Source organism: Anarrhichthys ocellatus, unplaced genomic scaffold, assembly GCF_004355925.1.
Source record: "Anarrhichthys ocellatus isolate YVR2014 unplaced genomic scaffold, GSC_Weel_1.0 scaffold33, whole genome shotgun sequence".
NCBI classification, from domain to species: Eukaryota; Metazoa; Chordata; class Actinopteri; order Perciformes; family Anarhichadidae; genus Anarrhichthys; species Anarrhichthys ocellatus.
The window spans coordinates 697434-716168 of NW_022280063.1; the positions used below are offsets into that span (position 1 = coordinate 697434).

General features: G+C 42.5%; 2 protein-coding genes across 6 annotated transcripts; both read left to right on the top strand.

Annotated features, from left to right (window-relative positions):
• The first annotated feature begins 59 nt into the window (after positions 1–59).
• hcfc2 (host cell factor C2) lies at positions 60–8755 on the top strand. Its single transcript, XM_031865867.1, has 17 exons — positions 60–1508; positions 2256–2404; positions 2498–2658; positions 3101–3303; positions 3514–3598; positions 3711–3814; positions 3945–4175; positions 4333–4518; positions 4636–4694; positions 5062–5182; positions 6224–6280; positions 6370–6425; positions 7112–7249; positions 7365–7550; positions 7647–7944; positions 8043–8115; positions 8214–8755. Exons 1-17 carry the CDS (start codon positions 1343–1345, stop codon positions 8221–8223), a joined length of 2283 nt encoding a protein of 760 aa, XP_031721727.1. The 5' UTR covers positions 60–1342; the 3' UTR covers positions 8224–8755.
• Positions 8756–10564: 1809 nt separating this feature from the next.
• On the top strand, positions 10565–18719 carry cep83 (centrosomal protein 83). Of its 5 annotated transcripts, XM_031865742.1 has the most exons (17): positions 11035–11405; positions 11702–11748; positions 11948–12154; positions 12845–12989; positions 13183–13275; positions 13949–14080; positions 14182–14433; positions 14519–14650; positions 15439–15553; positions 16146–16290; positions 16455–16604; positions 16966–17041; positions 17122–17279; positions 17363–17492; positions 17635–17738; positions 17824–18013; positions 18324–18719. In XM_031865742.1, the coding sequence occupies exons 3-17, from the start codon at positions 11955–11957 to the stop codon at positions 18459–18461; spliced, it is 2160 nt and encodes a 719-aa protein (XP_031721602.1). In that variant the 5' UTR covers positions 11035–11405; positions 11702–11748; positions 11948–11954; the 3' UTR covers positions 18462–18719. The 5 variants fall into 5 exon arrangements, with proteins under 5 accessions (XP_031721601.1, XP_031721602.1, XP_031721600.1 ...); XM_031865741.1 differs by lacking the exons at positions 11035–11405; positions 11702–11748 and adding an exon at positions 10565–10867; XM_031865740.1 differs by lacking the exon at positions 11702–11748.
• The last annotated feature ends 16 nt before the right edge of the window (positions 18720–18735 follow it).

Below are 18735 nucleotides of genomic sequence, written 5' to 3' on the forward strand. Positions count from 1 at the left end.
TCTCTCTCTCTCTCTCTCTCTCTCTCTCTCTCTCTCTCTCTCTCCTCAAACACACTCAAATAGTATATTGTAATTCCGACTCACTCAGCCTTGAGCCAACTGACAACTGACGTCACCATCTTCCTGCTCACCAGGAGAGGTTCCTGTTCTTATACACACATACACACGCACACGCGCACGCACACACACACTCACACACGTTCGGTACTTTCGTAACTTAAAAGTGTTTGATTACACGTTGATAGTGTTGCGTGTTGCCAAAGCAAATAGAATGAATCAATTAATGAAGGGAAGTGTACTTATTTATTCTGGCAATTGAACAGAATAAAATCATATGTATCATTGGCCTTCAGTTTAATTGAAATATCACGTTTTTTTTGATTTACTTTACTCGTCTTAATTGTTTTACTTTATTTTTTTATATCTGGCATTGCAGCCTAGACATTCTTCAAACTGGATTAACTGTTCTCATACAATTTGAAACATATAATTTGCTGCAAGATACAAAAAAAAAATCATACACCAGCTAAAAATACCAGGTGATTAACTAGCGTCTCAGAACCACAGAGTGAGGGAATTCCAAAGATTGTCTATGTTTGAGAAACAAACTCATGTGGTTGGACAAAATCACCTATCCAGTGAAGCACCTGACCTCATGCTCACAATCATTCCCACAGTGTGACAAACCATGGAATTATTGGTAACCAGACAAAAAAAATAGCATAGAAATGAATTGGGTCTATTACTCTGACTGTTGATAGAGAACCATTTTGAACAAGGAAATAACACGGAGGCGTCCTCAGTTTGAGAAGAACTGTGTGCGTGACGGAAGTCAGATCTGTTTCAACCAACTCTGCACTATGGACTGTCCTGATTATCATGTGGCTCAAAGGCCATGTCAACAATCTGATGTGTCCTTTAAATCTTGCAATTGACAGGAAAACGTTGCATCTTTAAGGGGGCACTCCACCCATTTAGTGTTGCACTTCCATACATTTACGAGGGACAAATTAAAAAGAGAACGGTGAAGGTCTAGGCTGCATTGGGCAACCTCCATCTCGTATCCCCTCTTTCGAAAGATTTGGTCGGTAAATGTCCTGGTATCCAGTTTGTAACACAGTCTTTACATTTTTTATTTTCCAAGCCTAACCCGAAATAACCCTGCTGACATCACCAGAGTTATTTCATAGAATCAGCAAGTAAATACATTTTGATACCCGGTAAACGAGACAGAGTGAGATGCTGTTTCCACCTCTCTGATTTAATCTCCCGACACCTCCTTCGCCCCGCCTCCCTCTTTGAAACGTCAACAGCGCCAAACTTCAGGCTCCCTCACGGGAAGATGACCACTGGTGCCGAGGAGCCGCAATGGAGGAAAGTCCATTCCGTCGCAGGAGTGGTACCGCGGTCCAGACACGGACACCGAGCTGCTGCTATACGGGAGCTGGTTGTTGTGTTCGGTGGTGGAAATGAAGGGATAGCGGAGGACCTCCATGTTTACAACACTGGTAGGCTAACGCTAGCGGCTAATGTTTTTAGCATGCGCAGGGGTCAAAAAGACCCACCCCGGTCTTTTTCCTTGTGTGGTTCCTATGTTCCTTTCTATCTCTTTGACAATTTTAGCATAATTTCGGCATTACGGGTTTTCTTTGCGCAAACTAAACGCTAACTTGAGCTGGATATCGTAACTTAAGCTGAATAGGTAGCGTCAGTAACGTTAAGTATTTCCCCCCGAAATATAACGTTACTCGTTCCGTTAGCTCACTAGCTAATTGTTACATTAGCAGGCAACGCTGAATGACGAGCCAAACACATTTAGCATACTAGCAGTAACACTATGTCATGTGTTTGGTCAGTGCAGCATTAACTGAAAAAAATAATATCTTTAATGAAAAAAGTGTGACAAAACAACACAGTTGAGCGTGACACCGGTGTTTGTATTTAGGTTTAAATGTGTTACGTTTAACACGTGTGTATTTTGGGTGTGTAATTTAGACTGCTCTACACGATCTTGTCTAAATTAGGTTATGGAGGACATTGTGCATTCAAAGCCATTAAATGCACTGCTATTAGTATTAAAAGTCCTCTTCATGTGGTGACGCTGTGTTTAGGGTAATATTTATCTTAGCTACTACATAAATAGCTCTGTTTTTAAGGGTTATTGAGTTCGAACAGGTTTTATAAAATGTCTGAACAGCAGCATTCACCAGGATATTCTGTCTAATAGAATATCTGACATCTGCTCATCTTCACAGTCTCAAAGCAGTGGTTTCTGCCTGCAGTGAGGGGTGACATCCCACCCGGCTGTGCTGCCCATGGCTTTGTCTGTGAAGGCACCCGAATACTGGTCTTTGGCGGCATGGTGGAGTTTGGGAAATACACTAACAGCCTCTATGAACTTCAGGTAATGCCGTCACAGTTCTTCAGTCGTGATTCCAACCCAGTTGCTCTGGAGAAGAACATTTTCAAATCTTGACTTTGGTCCCGTGTGGCTCAGGCTAGTCGCTGGCTGTGGAAGAAGCTGAAGCCCAGAGCCCCCAGGAACGGTCTGCCTCCCTGCCCTCGGATTGGACACAGCTTCACTCTTGTGGGTAACAAGTGTTACCTGTTTGGAGGGCTGGCCAATGATAGTGAAGACCCCAACGGCAATGTAACAAGGTACTGTGTAAATACACACAAGAACAGTAACATTTAATAAAGGGTTTGTTAACACTGGGGTTTTAGTGAATCCTAAAGGCAGGGCAGACTGGTTGTTTGTGTCTGATTAATCTGCAGATTATATTTTTGATTGATTTAATTTGTGAAACAATAAAAGATGTGGAAACCCAAATATATTGATTTCACAATGATATGTGACAAAGAAAAGATGCTTCTCGAGACTGGTATTTTTCACAATTTCTTCTTGCAAAATGACTGAAATGATTGATTGATTATCATTAATTATAACTTTTAAATTAGGGTTAAATCCAGAATGAGCTTTGAGTGACTTGTTGATGCAAATCCACAATTCAGTGAAACCAGCGTGGAGACGATTCATTTTGATATTTAACCTCTATGAAGATAGTTTCATCAATGAGTTGGACCTTTTTTTCCATCCTAGATACATGAAGGACTTCTATGAGCTGGAGCTGCAGTCGCTGTCGGGGGCAAGAGGCTGGAGCATCCCAGAGACCAAGGGTGGCGGTCCCTCAGCGCGGGAGTCCCACACCTCGGTTGCCTACACTGGCCTCGGCTCCCCGAAGCTCTTCATCTTTGGAGGGATGCATGGACGACGGTTAGACGACCTCTGGCAGCTCGACCTCGGTAGGGTGTTGTTGTTTTTGACAGATTATATTGACTATCTGCAAGTTTCAGAAAGGAAATTTAAACATTTGACATCCTTTATTTGCTGCTGTACCTTGAATTTAATACAAAACTGTGGTCGGCTAGGCTTATTTGCATATTTGCATGTTGTGTGAAACAATTCTCTTTAATATTTATATTTCCTTATCATTGTCCTTTTCCTTTCTTCAGACACAATGGTTTGGTCGACGGCTGAAACCAGGGGCTCCACGCCACTTCCCAGAAGCCTTCACTCTGCCAGTGTCATTGGAAACAAGTGAGAGATCTGTCATCATCGGTGTCATATCTCTGTTACAGCAGATGTCTATGTTGTATGTGACACCTGACCTGGCGAGCCTCGACAAACTACTGTGCCCTTCTGTCTGCAGGATGTATGTTTTTGGTGGCTGGATTCCTGTGCCAGAGTCAGACAAACACAATGCTTTAGGAACTGAATCCATCTGCAGTGACTCTTTAAGTGTACTAAACTTAGGTCAGTACATTTCTCTATAAATATCCCACGCTCTTGTCAGAGTTTTCAAGCAGGGTGAAGCCCTGGAGAGCATCATTCTGCATCATTCAGAGGCCAGCAAGTTCACTTCTGCCCTGCTCTCCTGTCACAGACACTATGTGCTGGCAGAACCTGGGCCCAGAGCAGCAAGACAATGTCGAGTCCCAGCTGCAGAGCCAGGGACCCCAGAGTGACGACCAGTACGCCTGTCGGCCCAAAGCCAGGGCCGGCCACTGTGCTGCCACTGTCGGGTCCAGGCTTTACATCTGGAGCGGCCGTGACGGATACCGTAGGAGCTGGAACTACCAGGTCTGCTGCAAGGACCTCTGGTACCTGGAGACAGGTGAGGACTGAGAACTAGCTGTTAAGAGAGGCTTCAAGCGATCCATCGATCACTGAAGCATTGTTTATTTTGATTGCTGTATTTTCTAAAGCAAATTATGTCAGTGTTAAAAAAAAAAGCTACAGTTCCTCAATATATTCAGTTTTTTTGTCCTCAGGTCGACCAGCCGCCCCAGAGGCAGCCTTACTCATCAAATCCACAGTCAGCATGCTTCATGTGGCGTGGCGCCCCCTGGCGGCAGCAGACCACTACATTCTTCAGATCCAGCCAGCGCCTCCACCAGCCAAACCAGCCCATCCAACTGGAACAGATGGACTGGACACTAAGGGGAAAGACTCTGCAGGTATGGAGAGTGCATATATTCAGCTGTCTGAAAGAATCCGTGGCATGTTTATCAGGGTGAGCAACTTTCTGAGATTCGTGGCACTACGGTGACATTTTGCCTTCTCTCCTTTCTCAGGTGTGCAGTCTCTTCAGCCTCAAACTGGAGGAACCTCTAATATAGAGGCATCAGCACAGGTAGATGTGACTTACTGAACAAAGCTTTAGGTTATTACATGTTGGAACACACCCCTGTTTTATCATCAGATATGCTGAATGGTATATTTGATCTAGCAGCAGAGATGTCGGTACTTTTTCTTTCAGATTGAACTTGAACACATCATGATGTTGTTTTTCCATGAGCATGTTTAGAATGGTTTCATCAGAGAGATGAATTCAAAAAGCAACCTACTACTACTACTACTACTGCATTGTTCCGTATTAGATTTAGATGTGAGTCTCTATTCTGAGCCCTGATCCCTAATACTGTATTTTGGAGGATCCCTCTCAGTGAGCACACTTTCAGCACAGTTTCTTGTGCTTTGATTTCCTCTCTGAATTTCAGGATGCTTCAGCGGTGCAGGAAACTGTGGCAGAATCGGCCAATGGCTCAGCAGAGACCAAAGCACAAAGAGGGATGAGTGCTGGGAGGGAGACAGAGAAGGACTCTGACACACAACGCTGCGGTACGTCTTGTTTTCAGGGGATTATGTACTGGATGATTCTTGTACTTCCACAAATGTAATTGTCAGAGACAATAAAAGATGCACTAGGCATGTTTATATTAATACAGCTGCATCAATAAATGTATTACCCCAGTTCTAGAGACCTTGCTCTACTCCCCACTAGGGATGGGTATCGTTTGGGTTTTTTCCAATACCGGTGCCTGAACCGATACTTTTTTCTTCAAATTGAACAATATATTAACTGTTTAAAGTATACTATAAATATAAATAAATACAAAACACTTGGCTTCAAACTTTTTAACTTCAAACTATGAACAATATATTAACTGTTAACAGTTTACAGTATACTTAGATAAATATAAATAAATACAAAACACAAACACTCTGTACACACACTACAGCTTCAAACTTCAGCAATTATTTTGCAGAAATATGAGCATATTTGCCTTCTCTGGCAAAATACGACACCTCTCCTGACTAATTTTATTTTATTTTATTTATTTTACCAGTTGGTGGCGGTAATGCGCCAATTCATCGTTTGCCAACCGCCACTACACCTCAAAGAAGAAGAAGAAGGTTTCACGTACCTGTGGATGTTGTGTTTATGAGCGGCAGCGCTAAGTACCCGGATGTCGATGGAGGAAGTCGGTAGCCTGCCAGCCGTTTGACAGATCTCGTTCTCGTTTTTTTTAATAAATCATGGCCGAAGCTTCGCCAGAATGATGGAGGGGTTTGTTTCTAAGTTTGTTTTTTCGCGCACAGCTTGTCCGGTTGTAATAATACTATGAGTGAGGAGCGGAGGACCGAGGCTATCGTTACCTGCTGCCAGGACGGAGTCAAAGTAGTGTAAAAAAAGTATTTCAATCGGCTCAGGCACCGAAAGGAAGCACTGAAATCCGCGTTGCGCTTCGGTCCGGTAGATACCGGTCGTATAGGAACCGGTGCCATATTGGCACCGGGTTTCGGTACCCAACCCTACTCCCCACACAGTGTTTGAGTTGCCCTCGTCAAATAAGACGTGTCTTGTTGTGTTGGTTGTAGGTGCCGGACAGGAGACATCAGCAGCAGAGGTCAGCAGCTCAGCTCAGCACCAGACGGGTAAAGACGATGCTCAAATGTCAGCGATGAATCAGATGGCATCCCTCTGTTATGGGAAGGTTACTGTGGACTTTCCTTTGTTTTTACAGAGTCTCAACCTGTTTCAGCTGACAAGACAACAGACTTCTACGCCCATACACATCAGGTGAGATTAGGGCGGGGTGATATGGTGTTTAAATGATACATCTATATTTGTGGCTGTGTTGCGATATTTTCACATATTCTCGAAAACACTTTAATTTAACCCGTTGATGCTTAATCAAAGATTATTCTAGCAAGCTAATCTGGCAGAAGTCAAATTTTGTTTTAAATTGACATCACATTCACAGGAAGATCACTTTTATGTTGAAGTGAGTTCTAACATGCTCTTACCGTAATGCCTAGTATATATACAGTACGTACCGCAAAACAACGTGGGGGTTAGTTTGACTGTTCTTTTGTTAGTGGAGGCTGTCATCCTCCTTCACTGTTTCCGACCTCGACACGTATAAACTCGCTTTGGCTCTCTTTCCCTGTTCCCTCCAAATATAAAAACATGCACGCGATACACACATTCATGCTCATACAGCATGCACACTCACCCAGGACAGTGTGTGTGTGAGGGGCAGGGCCGCGGGAGAACCAAAACATCGAGTCTCAGGCGTGAAGTGAAAGTTAATATTTGTACTGGATGTTTGCGATATGGTCATTAACTACATCCCACGGGGAACGAGCCACAATACATGGAGTGTATTCAGTATATCCTCCCCCCTTAATCGTTTCCCCTCAGAACAGTAATTATTAGCTCTCTTGGCTTCATCCTAACTAAGACTCTAAACTCCTCCTGTCCAGCAGAATCCAGACGAAGCTGTGTGGTTTGATGTTGGTGTGTTCAAAACACTCTTCTCTGAGGTCAGCCACTACTTTCTACCTGCTGACAGTGACCAGGCGACTGCAGCCATCAGCAGCCGGCCGCCAAACACTAAAGAGGTAAAAAGAAACAACCTTCATACCATAATACATGGTGGGTCTTGATTGGGTCTCCATGAAGATGCCAGTCATCCCTTTCTTCTCACCCACACATCCTCATCGGTTCTTCCTCCAGAGAAAGCTTCCAGGGCCTCAGGACTATGAGAGCAGAGAGAAGCAGGAGCTGGCTCCGGGTCAGACCTACAGGTTCAGAGTGGCAGGCATCAACTACTTTGGCCAGGGAGACTTCAGTCCCGTCAGCGAGTTCAAGACCTGCCAACCTGGGTTCCCTGGAGCGCCCTCTGCTGTCAAAATAACCAAGGTGACATATCAAAGATATTTAAACTGAAAAGCTGTTGATAAAAAAAGGAGTCGGTGTTGTCTTCATTTTTTCCCTAATAATCCTTCTTCTGCACAGGCCAATGATTCCGTCCACATCACATGGGAGGCTCCCCCCTCTCCATCAGGCCGGATCTTGGAGTATTCCATGTACATGGCGGTAAGGAAGAGCCGCTCCACCAGCTCGGAGCGTCCGGGTCAGATGTCCTTCATCAGGATCTACCGCGGCAGCAAGACGTCCTGCTCGGTCGGCTCCGCCCACCTGGATAACGCCCAAATCGACTGCTCGGCCTCCAACCGGCCGGCTGTGGTCTTCCGCATCGCTGCTAAGAATGAGCAGGGCTACGGCCCGGCGACGCAGATCCGCTGGATTCAAGGTGGAGGAGTGTTCTCAGTTTCTGCTCATTTTTCACATGAAATAGTTTGTTGTGGTCAGATCCCAACTTGACTCGACCTCCTGTTTCTGTCTTTTTAGATTTCAATAAATTGCGAGTGTCTGCATCCAAAGCCGACGGCAATGCTGAGGCCGATCAGGATGCTGCTGACAGGTAACCACAGTGACCACTCATGATTCTATTCATTTTTACTTTCTAGATTGGATTTTTTTTTATTGAACTGTCTCTCACTTTCTCTTTTTTTCTTGCAGCTCCAGTTGAAAATGTTCGGAGCTATGACACCGTGTTTTGGAGAAGACGATGTGTGCACTCAGGAAGTTGGCAAAGTACCCCAGTCAGATGTTGTATATTTCCCACAGATGGTTATGTTAATTTATTTTTTTTATGTATTAGTACCGTGTAAATAGATTTCCACAGTAAGTTTCACCACGTGGCTATTTTAAAAAATTGTTTTGTTAAGTAATAATATGTAACTACAAGCAGGATCTACTCCATCAGCCACTGATGCTTTATAAAGTATGTCGTGGTTTTGAATGAAACACAGATGGTTCAATGTTTTCAGGACCAGGACGTCAGAAAGGAAGTATTTCTTTGGCATGGACCAATTTTAAAATCCAATTTACACAGTGAGGCTATAAAATACCAGTTGTGTCTACAGCGAATGTTACTGTTGTTTTACAATCGGATCATTTACTATCATTCAGGTTTGGTTTAAGATCTTTGTTGATGTGTTTTGTTAATGTACACATATGTTACTACAAACATTTTCACTCTATTACATTGCTGCATCACATTTATTTGTTTGATTTTGTAGCATTTCTTTTATTATCAATGCCATCAGATTATTCACATTACACATTTGTTTTACAAGTTTAAGTCAGAAAAAAAAAACTAAATGTTGCTGACTGAAACCAAAGAGCAAAGCACTACTTGCGTTTCTGATATTAATTAAAGTAGCAAAAATGCCACAGATGTTACAGGAAGAGATCTACTTGTTAACACTATTGTTGTCTCTGGTTTGACCAGCTCACCATTTAGTGGGCAAGAAGTATACTATTATTATCTTCCCTATCCTCCTCCATCATATCTGAACATGTGGACAGATTGTTCACTGGACCTCACATCATTGAGACCAGTGCTGCATCTCGTCATGTTCTTGCTATAAAAAAAAGCCAACAGGTACTTCCAGAGAACAACATTTCTCTTCTTGTATAAAAATAACTAGATTTAACTTGCAGGTTGAAGAAGATATGCACAAGTATTGTTTAGATTTAACATTCTACATCGAATTTAGCTGTAGACTCATTATTTCCCTTAAGACTTTTATTGATTCCTGTTTTGAGTCTTTGTTGTCCCCAAGAGTACAATTTACTCGTACTACCCACAGATTATCATTTTAGATATAGTGTGTGTGTGTGTGTGTAATGCAGCTTACTATGTTCTCATTGGGGACAAATTCAATTGTAAACAGAGACCTATGAAACATTATGGCCTGCATTTGGCTTTTTAATAGCAGTAACCAAAGCATTTAACAAAAAAGTGTTTGTGGGGAAAATCATTTCTGGCAGTGTTTATGGTCTTGTTGAAGCCAAGTCTAATTTTATATAAACCGAGCTTTTGTTATGCAATATTCCCAAATGTATATGAGTAATTATTGTTAAGAAGTGCAAGAATAGCTGTATTATCTGTAGTATTTGCTGTATGTAACGATGAGTGAGCAGCTTAATTGGCTGGCCTGTCAAGCAACTGGTGGGTGTCCAGCTGTGAACTAATACCTGTTAAGATGGAGTTCAACAACAGTTTATTAAGGCCCCTCAGAATTACTGAGGTAACGTTAAATGTAGATTAGTCCCTGGCTGATTTCCACATGCATGAAGTGAGCAGGTGTGTTTACTTTTGGGTGGATATAACTTGACTTTTGTTCACTTCTCTGTGCCATTGACTGTAATATTAGAAGTCTATGCACTTAAAAATAAGCTAAAATACACAGATATGCTCACTTTGCTAATTGAGTAACTATTGGTTACTCAAATTTGGTTAAATAAATATGAAGGACTAGTTAGTATATGCTGAGCATATTCAGTGCATATAGGTGATGTATTAGTTACGATGGAGTGGTGCAAGAAGCAGTCCTAAAACCCGAAAATAAGGTAGCATTTTTGCACTTCCGGTTCCCTCGTGTTTTAAATGATATATATGTGGTTAACACAAGTTTAAGATATTTAAATGTTTTGTTTTACGATGATAAATATGTCGGCAGAAAACTATTTTTTAACTTCTAAGTGTATTAAAAAAGGCGATCGCTAACAAGTGGCTAAATGAGACTACAAAACGCCATGACGTCGATAAGTCTGCCCCCACTGCCTTCATTGTTTATACTCGCGCTAATGCGACCGCGTTGTAGTTTGTTTTTAGCCTAACATTAGTTTGTTTTTGTTTTTTTACTTCGCTTCAGAAATTAATAAAAGTGCAGTTCATTTGTGGAAAACTATCTCGCTGGTCAAAACGTGTACGTATCATAAACTTGTGTTTTCCACAGTGCTTTTTTACTACAATAGTCCCAAATCGATTTCCCTAATGTCAAGTAAACCAGTGCGACGCTAACTTCCGGGGTTGGCCTCCAAAATGTCATAATTGCGCGACTCTACAGTAAGTAGCGGGTAGTTATAAACTATACGGTTATATATATAAGTACACATCAAAATATATATAGAGCCAGTATGAACGTGTTGATTGAAATAGACGTTTGATAAGGTTTGTACGGTATTTCTTTAACGAGAGAAATGCACTTTAGGAAAACATTCCCATGATCCCCCAGTTTGTAGTCTAAAGATTAGCAACCTAGCGCCGGTTAGCAAAGCAAACAGACAGAAAGTAGGAAAGAAAGCTCTAAATTCAACAAAAGGTAAGTAGCTTTCAGCAATCAACTGATAAAGTCCATACATTAAATGACTATTGTTTATTACTACTTTATAGTGTCGTAATTCATTCTTTGTAACCCAAATATGCTCTGAATGTACACAGCTGTACGTTAGCCATGTTTTCAAACTGAAGTTCCTATTTCCGGTTTAGCTGACCGTGTAAGTTAGCTAGTCGTTCACGTCGCTCATTATTTAGTTTGAATAGTAGTTATGTTTGCATTTTCATTGAGAAAAAAACGTCTCAAACATAGCAACAATTTCTTGTTTAAAGTGCATTGTCATGCCTCTGCAAGGAAAATGTCAAAGGCAGCGAGTGTCCAATAACAGACGCACTATGGTAGCTAGCTAGTTAGCATATCGTTATATGAGAGCGCGTTATTTAAAAACAACTCAATGCTCTTGACCAATTTCAAACATTAGTTTGACATTTTTACAAGCCCACTTTGTATGCGTATGTCTGGTGTAAGTTAATTTAGGTTTAATTTAACGCTGCAAGAGGTATAAACAAACAAAAAGTACACAGTAAGTTAATGTTGAATAACGTTTTTCCGATTTTGTTTTGTGGCGCTTATAACTACCTAGCTTTATTTATTGAACTGTTTTATCTTTTGTCTGCTTATGAAACTACACATTATTATTATGTTAGTTTATTCTCACAGAATGACATTGGTCTAACATTTACCTCCAGAGATAGATTTGATGCTTGATGTTGTTAAAAGTGTTTATTAGTTGCGTATCCACAGCAGACCTACAAGTTAGGGAATGGAGCTAACTAATCACTTGAGATTGATTCAGAGCCTTGTCTTGATTGCTAAGAGGTTGTGATTCGACAAGTAGCTGGGAGACGCCTCTCAAAGCCACCATGGTAACTAACTGACAACAAAGCCAGGAATCACTTTGGCCCTTTAAGAGCACCTCTCCACACTTGGAGAGAGTACAGTCAGTTTTTGTCACTGTTAAGAACAGAGAACACACTATTCATTTTTTGTTGTTGAATACACACAGCAATTCCTTCGCTACGTTCATCCAGCTTTTCTTTATCTCTGTCTGTCTCTTTGCTGCAGAGGTGAGATGGCCTCCTCCAACCTCGGCCAGTTGACACCTATCCTCCCAAACCTGGAGCCTGGGATGGGGAAGTCGGCAGCCGTGCTGGGCTTCTCTGCCGGGCTGGGAGGAGCAGAGATGGAGCTGCACAAGATGCTAATCGATGAGAGGATGAAGTGCGAAAACCACAGGACCAACTACCAGACGCTAAAGGCTGAACATGCCAGGTAAATTTGATTAAAGATAAACTTGTTTTATATTGATGTATGATTTTTATATATGTATATAACATTTATGGTTGCAGGAGTAGAGAAAACATTTAAAATAAATAATTTCTCCATAACCATCAACAACAACATTGACATGGGCTATGATTTTATTGGGCAAAATCTGTAGTTATAACAAAGTGCACTTAATTCTGTTCGTCACCGTGCACGCTTTCCCATGTCGTTGTGGTATCTGTGGGTACTGTGCTCACTCTGTCCTGGTGTTAGGGACGGGATGATAAAGGGTTTTATTGCAGATCAGGATATAAAGAAAAACACCCAATAACATTTTCAAGTAAGAAAAAAAACATACAATGTTGCTACTTTAAAAAAATTAAATGATCCTTTATTTATACTGGCCAGTGGGACTTTATGATTTATGATGACCTCATTTAAGATATTTTAATTGTTTTTCACCCAAAAATATGTTTTTCATTTAAAAAGAAGTGCATCCCATCTGTGAGGCAAACAATTATTTATTTCTTAACCGTATGTAAGGTGAAGTAATTCCAGAATGCTTTAGTGACATTTTAAGAGTTTTATGCACATTTAGATGATTGTTGGAATAATGTAGTAATTCGGTAAAAAAAATTTGGCCATAATAATCGTGACATGAAAGCCTCCCATGTCTACCTGGTGTCTTTCTTGCAGCTTGCAGGATGAGTTCACCCAGGCGCAGGGTGAACTGAAGCGTCTGCTGAGCGACAGACAGGCACAGCAGGAGAAGCTGCTGTTGGCGGAGCTCCGCGGAGAACTGCTGGACAAAACCAGGGAGCTGGAAGAGCTGCGACTGCAGGTAAACCACGACACCACGAAACAATCTTCTGCTCTTTGATTGTGACCAAACCTCCTTTGGCATGAGGGGTTACGTTCACAGATCAAAACAAAAGGACACTTCTTGATTTCTGTTACATTAAAAAAAAAAATATCTCTGCAACTTGACTTCCCCTGACTTTCTCAAAACAAATGTGTGTGTGTGTGTGGACCAGGTGATGACCCCTCAGCGGCAGGAGTTGCTCAGAGCTCAGGTGCAACAGGAGATGGAGGCTCCAGTCAGAGAGAGGTTCAATAAACTGGAGGAGGTCAGTCCGTTTGTGTAGCTCAGTGATGTGTGACATAAGTGCAATACATTTACATTGCCCATATGAGAGAGAGAGAGAGAGAGAGAGAGAGAGAGAGAGAGAGAGAGAGAGAAAAAATACTGGTGTCATTGACAGTTGTTACCCATCTACTTATATTTTATGTTTAGTGTACACTTCTCCATGTCATTATGGATGTCAGACATGAATATGCTAATTGATTTTTAAGGATTAATTCCCGGGGGAAACTTAAATGACTGCATATAGGAGTCAGTATGATAGACATGTAATGAAATGCAGCACTAATATAAAACAATAAACAGTAGGATAATGCTAAATAGATTAATGTTCTTTCATGTTGACTGTTGTGGATTATGTCAAAATGGAATTTGTTGTTAAAAATGTACATGGACAAAAAGGCCTTATCTTTTAATACCTGCTGTAAATCGGTGTCAGCTGTGGCTTTTAAGTTCAGAGCAAGGGTTCTTTTTTTTGGTTTGTCTTTGTCAGTGTTTATTGATTGCTGTCGTGATGTAAAGATCATTTCAACAATTATAACAAAATGCTTTTTGACGATCATTTGAAAGCTAATTTCCATTTCGTCTGCTCGATGGCTCCTGCTCTCCTCCTCACTGATTTTTGGGGTAATTTGTGTTCTCGTGTTTCTTTGTTTCAGGAGACTGAGAAGTACAGGTCTGAGTACAACAAGCTGCGGTATGAGTTCACCTTTCTCAAGTCCCAGTTTGACCACCAGAGAGAAGAACATGCTCACATGCTGGAGGAGAGGAGGATCCGCTATGAAGCAGAGGTATGTTTGTTGTTCGGTTGCTCAGCATTTGGATTGTAGTTGTGGTGGTACACTGATTTCTAAAGAAGATACTAAATAAAATGAACTCCTGCTGTTGTCAGATCTCTCGTCTGGAGAAGGACCGAGAGGACCTGGTGGCTCAGTACCAGGGTTCAGACACACTGCGTGATGGGAAACGAGTAGAGGCCCTGCTGAGGGAGAAGGCCCAGCTCCACCTGAGGCTGAAGGGCCTGGAGGCAGAGTTGGCCGAGCTTCGCGCCCAGAAAGACAACTCGGGCCAGCAGGCCGAGAGCGTCCAACGCATCCAGATCAGACAGCTAACAGAGTCTCAGGCTGCTCTGAAGTCGCTGGAGGTGAGACGGCAATAACTTACCTGACGCACTGGTTAGGATGAGCACATTTCATCTTGATGGATCCGATTGGTTGTTGTTGTGACAGGCGGAGCGTCAGTCGTTGCGTCTACAGCTGGAGCGAATGGAGAGCGAGCTTCATCTGACACACGAGCAGAACAGCCAGCTCACCGGACGACTGAACAAAGCTGAGCGAGAGGTCAACTCTCTCACCTGTCAGGTACACAGTTGTTTTAACACTGACCCCGTCCCTTTTTTCGACTTTAATATCATTACACAGCACTTTCTGGGCTTTTTGTCCATCCAGGATTTGTTTGCCTCCATAGTTTATGGTGTAAAAGAGCCAGTGTGTAGCATTTAGAGGGATGTATTGGCAGAAATGGAATATCTTATTAATAAGTATGTTCTCTTTAGTGTCCAATCACCTAAAAATGAGCGCGTTCTCTTCACGGAGCAGGCCACCGGGTTTCTACAGTAGCCCAGAACAGACAAACCAATCACAGGCTCTAGATAAGGCCGTTAGTGTTTCACGATTTCAGGTCGGGCACAATAGTTCTGCACACAGTAGTAATTTCAGTTGGTTGCAACCTCAACACCACATGGCGCCAATTCCTATACTGAAGCTGTAACAACATGAATTCTAGTGGTGTAACAGAGTAGCTGATCCCTGATCTGCCGATCGTTGATTGAAATTGGCTGATATTGTTTTATTTCCTAATCCTTTTGAACTGTGTGTTTTGATGCAAACAACTACAAAGTACAAAAATAACATTTGGCCGGTGAAATGATGGTGGGAAAAAAGTAGTCTTGAGCCTTGTACACTAACAATCTGTATAGATCAATAGGACTCATTGATAAACGGTAATCCAAAGTTTAATTTGCTGTGTAGTGTGTGGTCATGAATGGTGCCTCAAGTCCTGTCAGACCTAGCTGAACCTAAGATACTCAAATGATTCACTATCTACTTGTGGTTTGAAGTTGTCCAATCTGTCTTTTTGTGGTTCTCAGATTGACAGCCTGAAGCATTCACATAAACTGGAGGTGGCCAGCGTCAAACTGGAGTGTGCTCGCTCTAAAGGGGAGCTGGAGAGAGAGAGAGACGCACTGCACGGCCAGCTTGATGGTATGGATCTCACTCACACACACACACACACACACACTCTACAGTGAGAGGTGGACCGTGTTCTTAAAACATAACTGTTCTAGGGTAGATGGTGCACTGCTATGAATTTGACTATACTGTGCTGACCAATCGGCTGCCATAGACACAGGCCACGTGATAGCTTTACGTCGGTACACAGCCACACATACATGTCGGTAAGTGAAGAAGACTTAAAGTTCACAGTAAGTCGGGGAGGAACAAACCTAAGAGAGAGAAATATGACCAGTTTAGCTTCCCAACACTATCTCTAAGCAGCTTTTAATACATATTTAAAGTACTAATTCAAGTTTTCTTTTAATCTGAGCAAATAACCACTGTTGACAATAAGAAAAGTAAAAAGATGATACTTTTCTGTCGGTTTTCATTGATTTTGAGTTGGTTGATATTATGCCAGGCTGTAGCCATACAAGTGCGCCAACATTTTAAGAAAAAAAACACACACACAGTGATATATACCGTTAACGTCCATACCAGCCACGTTTCAGATTCTATGTAGCATTAGTCAACCTGTTTCCTTTACCCTCCGGTCCTCATGGGGACTCGTGTGTGTCAGGTCTGCAGACAGACGTGGAGGTGCTGAAGGCTGCGGTGGAGCGACACAAGGAGGTTCTCGTGGAGAAAGAGAGGGAGTTGGTCAGGAAGGTGCAGTCTGCCCGCGAGGAGGAGTTCCGCAAAACTGCAACCTTGCACGAGGAAAAGTGAGAATCACTTTCAGTTACTGATACGAGTCACCTGGTAGCAAGTCTTGCTTTGGAAAGATGCCCGGTGTTGAATTTAAATGCCTTGTTTTACAAAATCCAACAGATTGATTTATTTTCTTCCACTGTGCATCTCATCCTTCTGTCTTATTTCCTGTTGCTAGGTTGGAGGTGGAGAACCGCCTCGCTGCTCTGGAACAGCAGAGGGCTCTGCAGGACACTGCGGATCATAGCCAGAAGGAGGAATGGGAGGAACGTGTTCGCATCACCCAACAAGGAGAGGAGTCCGCTCGCAGGGAACTGCAGAACCTGAGGTCAGCTTTATACTGACTGTTACAAAATCTACACAGCTGCTCATTCTTTATATAATGAATAACTGTACATGTAGAGGCCACAGTTTAATCTCTTACACTGCTTCTAAATGGATTTCAGACTACTGCACATATCAGAAATCACTGTCTGTGGTGGTTAAAGAGTGTTTCTGTAGCCATACAATGTGTTGCAACCTATTGCACTAATTAAATAGTGTCAAGGTCAGACTTGTCCAGTTTTCTGCTATTTTTATTTAGTGAAAATCAGGACAAGTAATGTTGAAGTTGGTTTATGATCACACAAGAGAGAAATGAAAACTAGCTTTCCTTTGAAAAGGCTTTAATGAAAGTGTTCTTCTTACAGAAGCAAACTACAGCAGCAAAGCTCACATCTTGAGGAGCTTGAGAGACAGAAAGCAGAGATCGCTGACCTACAGCAGGTGAGTCCAAGTGTCATCTGTCCTGCAGCCGGCAAAGCCAGGGGAGTTGGCTGAAATAATAGTTTTGTTTGACCCAACAGCAGAACCAGGAACTGGGTGTCCAGATGGGGACGCTGGCTCACTCTGAAAGTGACTTGATGGAGACAAACCAGCGACTGAGAGAAACTCTGGACAGAATCAGGGAGGATCTCAGGACGGCCCGAACCCAGGCTGAGAGGAGCCAACACGAGGCAGAGAGGTACTGTACTGCCTCACGTTGGGTAGATTATTACAGCCATGAAGTCATGCATCTTTGAAATATGGCTTCAATTAAACCACCAGGCTGGTGGAGGACCATCGGGTTGAGTGGTTGGAGGAGAAACACAAGCTGCAGGAGCGAGACGCTGAGCTGCAGCAGAAATACTCTCTGGCCAAAGAGAAGCTGCAGAGGGCAGCAGCGGCCCAGAAGAAGGTACTGCTGCTCATACCGTCTTTAATTTCAGCAGTTTGAGAATGCATCATTACTTTCTTCATGCTACTTGGTGTCCCTTTGCAATATTGAAAAGGTCTGAGGAGAAACATACAGATAACTTGTGCGTGTGTGTTTTGCACAGAGAAAAACACTGACAGAGAACAAAGAGAAGAGGATGCAGGATAAGATTCAGTTGCGGGAGGCCAAGATAGAAGAGCTGGAGCTGGAAGCTACTGCAGCAAAGAAGTAAACTTCAAACCTTTCAGAAACTTTAGACGTGTTAAAGCCTACCAGTAAATAACCCAAATTAAAACTCCCCCTCTCTATCTAGACGTTCATCGTTCTCAGAGGAGCAAGTTCAACTTAACAGACGATTGAAGGAGCTGCAGCGACGACATAACGAGTTTCGGCGTCTCCTACTGGGTGGTCAGGGTACCTACAGCGCTGGCCCCACCTTCTTGACCCCCTCACCCACCCCCTTTGTTCTCCTCGGGTCTGAGGGGCCGTTAGCCAACATACCAGTAAGCAGAACTTTTTTCATCAGTCTGTAGATGGTGACAAAGTTGTGTAAATAGTTAAATGGTGACACTGAAAAACAGCAGTATTTTATGTTATGTAGAACATCTGGAGTTACAAATTAAATATCTGTTTCAATCACATGCTGATGTAACTCGGCACAACAACACTCAGGCTGTCATCATAAAACCTACAATCTGTAGAAGCAGAGCTGCTCCACCACAGTGAAACGCAGCACTATGGTATAACACGGTCTGCATACATGTAGCCAAAATTGCTGTTGTAACATTTGCTTGTTTCTCCTCCGTGCTGCAGGAGGAGCAGCATCAGAGGGAGCTGACCCTCCTCCGTCGGAGGCTGGAGGACCTGGAAAGCGCCCAGCAGCAGCAGCTGGAGGAACTGGGATCTCTGGTGCAGAGGGACCGGGACATTGCTTCCCAGCCTGACCTCTGACCTTTACACTTCTTCCCATTGACATGAAGCACTAGAATGGACTTTAATAACATTTACAGAATATCTTTTTTTTTTTTTTTTTATAAAAACTGATCACAACATCCTCAACTTTTGTATTGAGAGCACAAAAGCCACTGTGTGAGGGAAAGGTTTTTATATAGAGGAGTAGGCGCTGTGAATTGTACATAGTCTGTTGATGTAATTAAAAATGTTTTAACTTAAACTGTATTAATAGTCACTTTTTTTTCCTGACATCTGGATTCAATCCAACTGA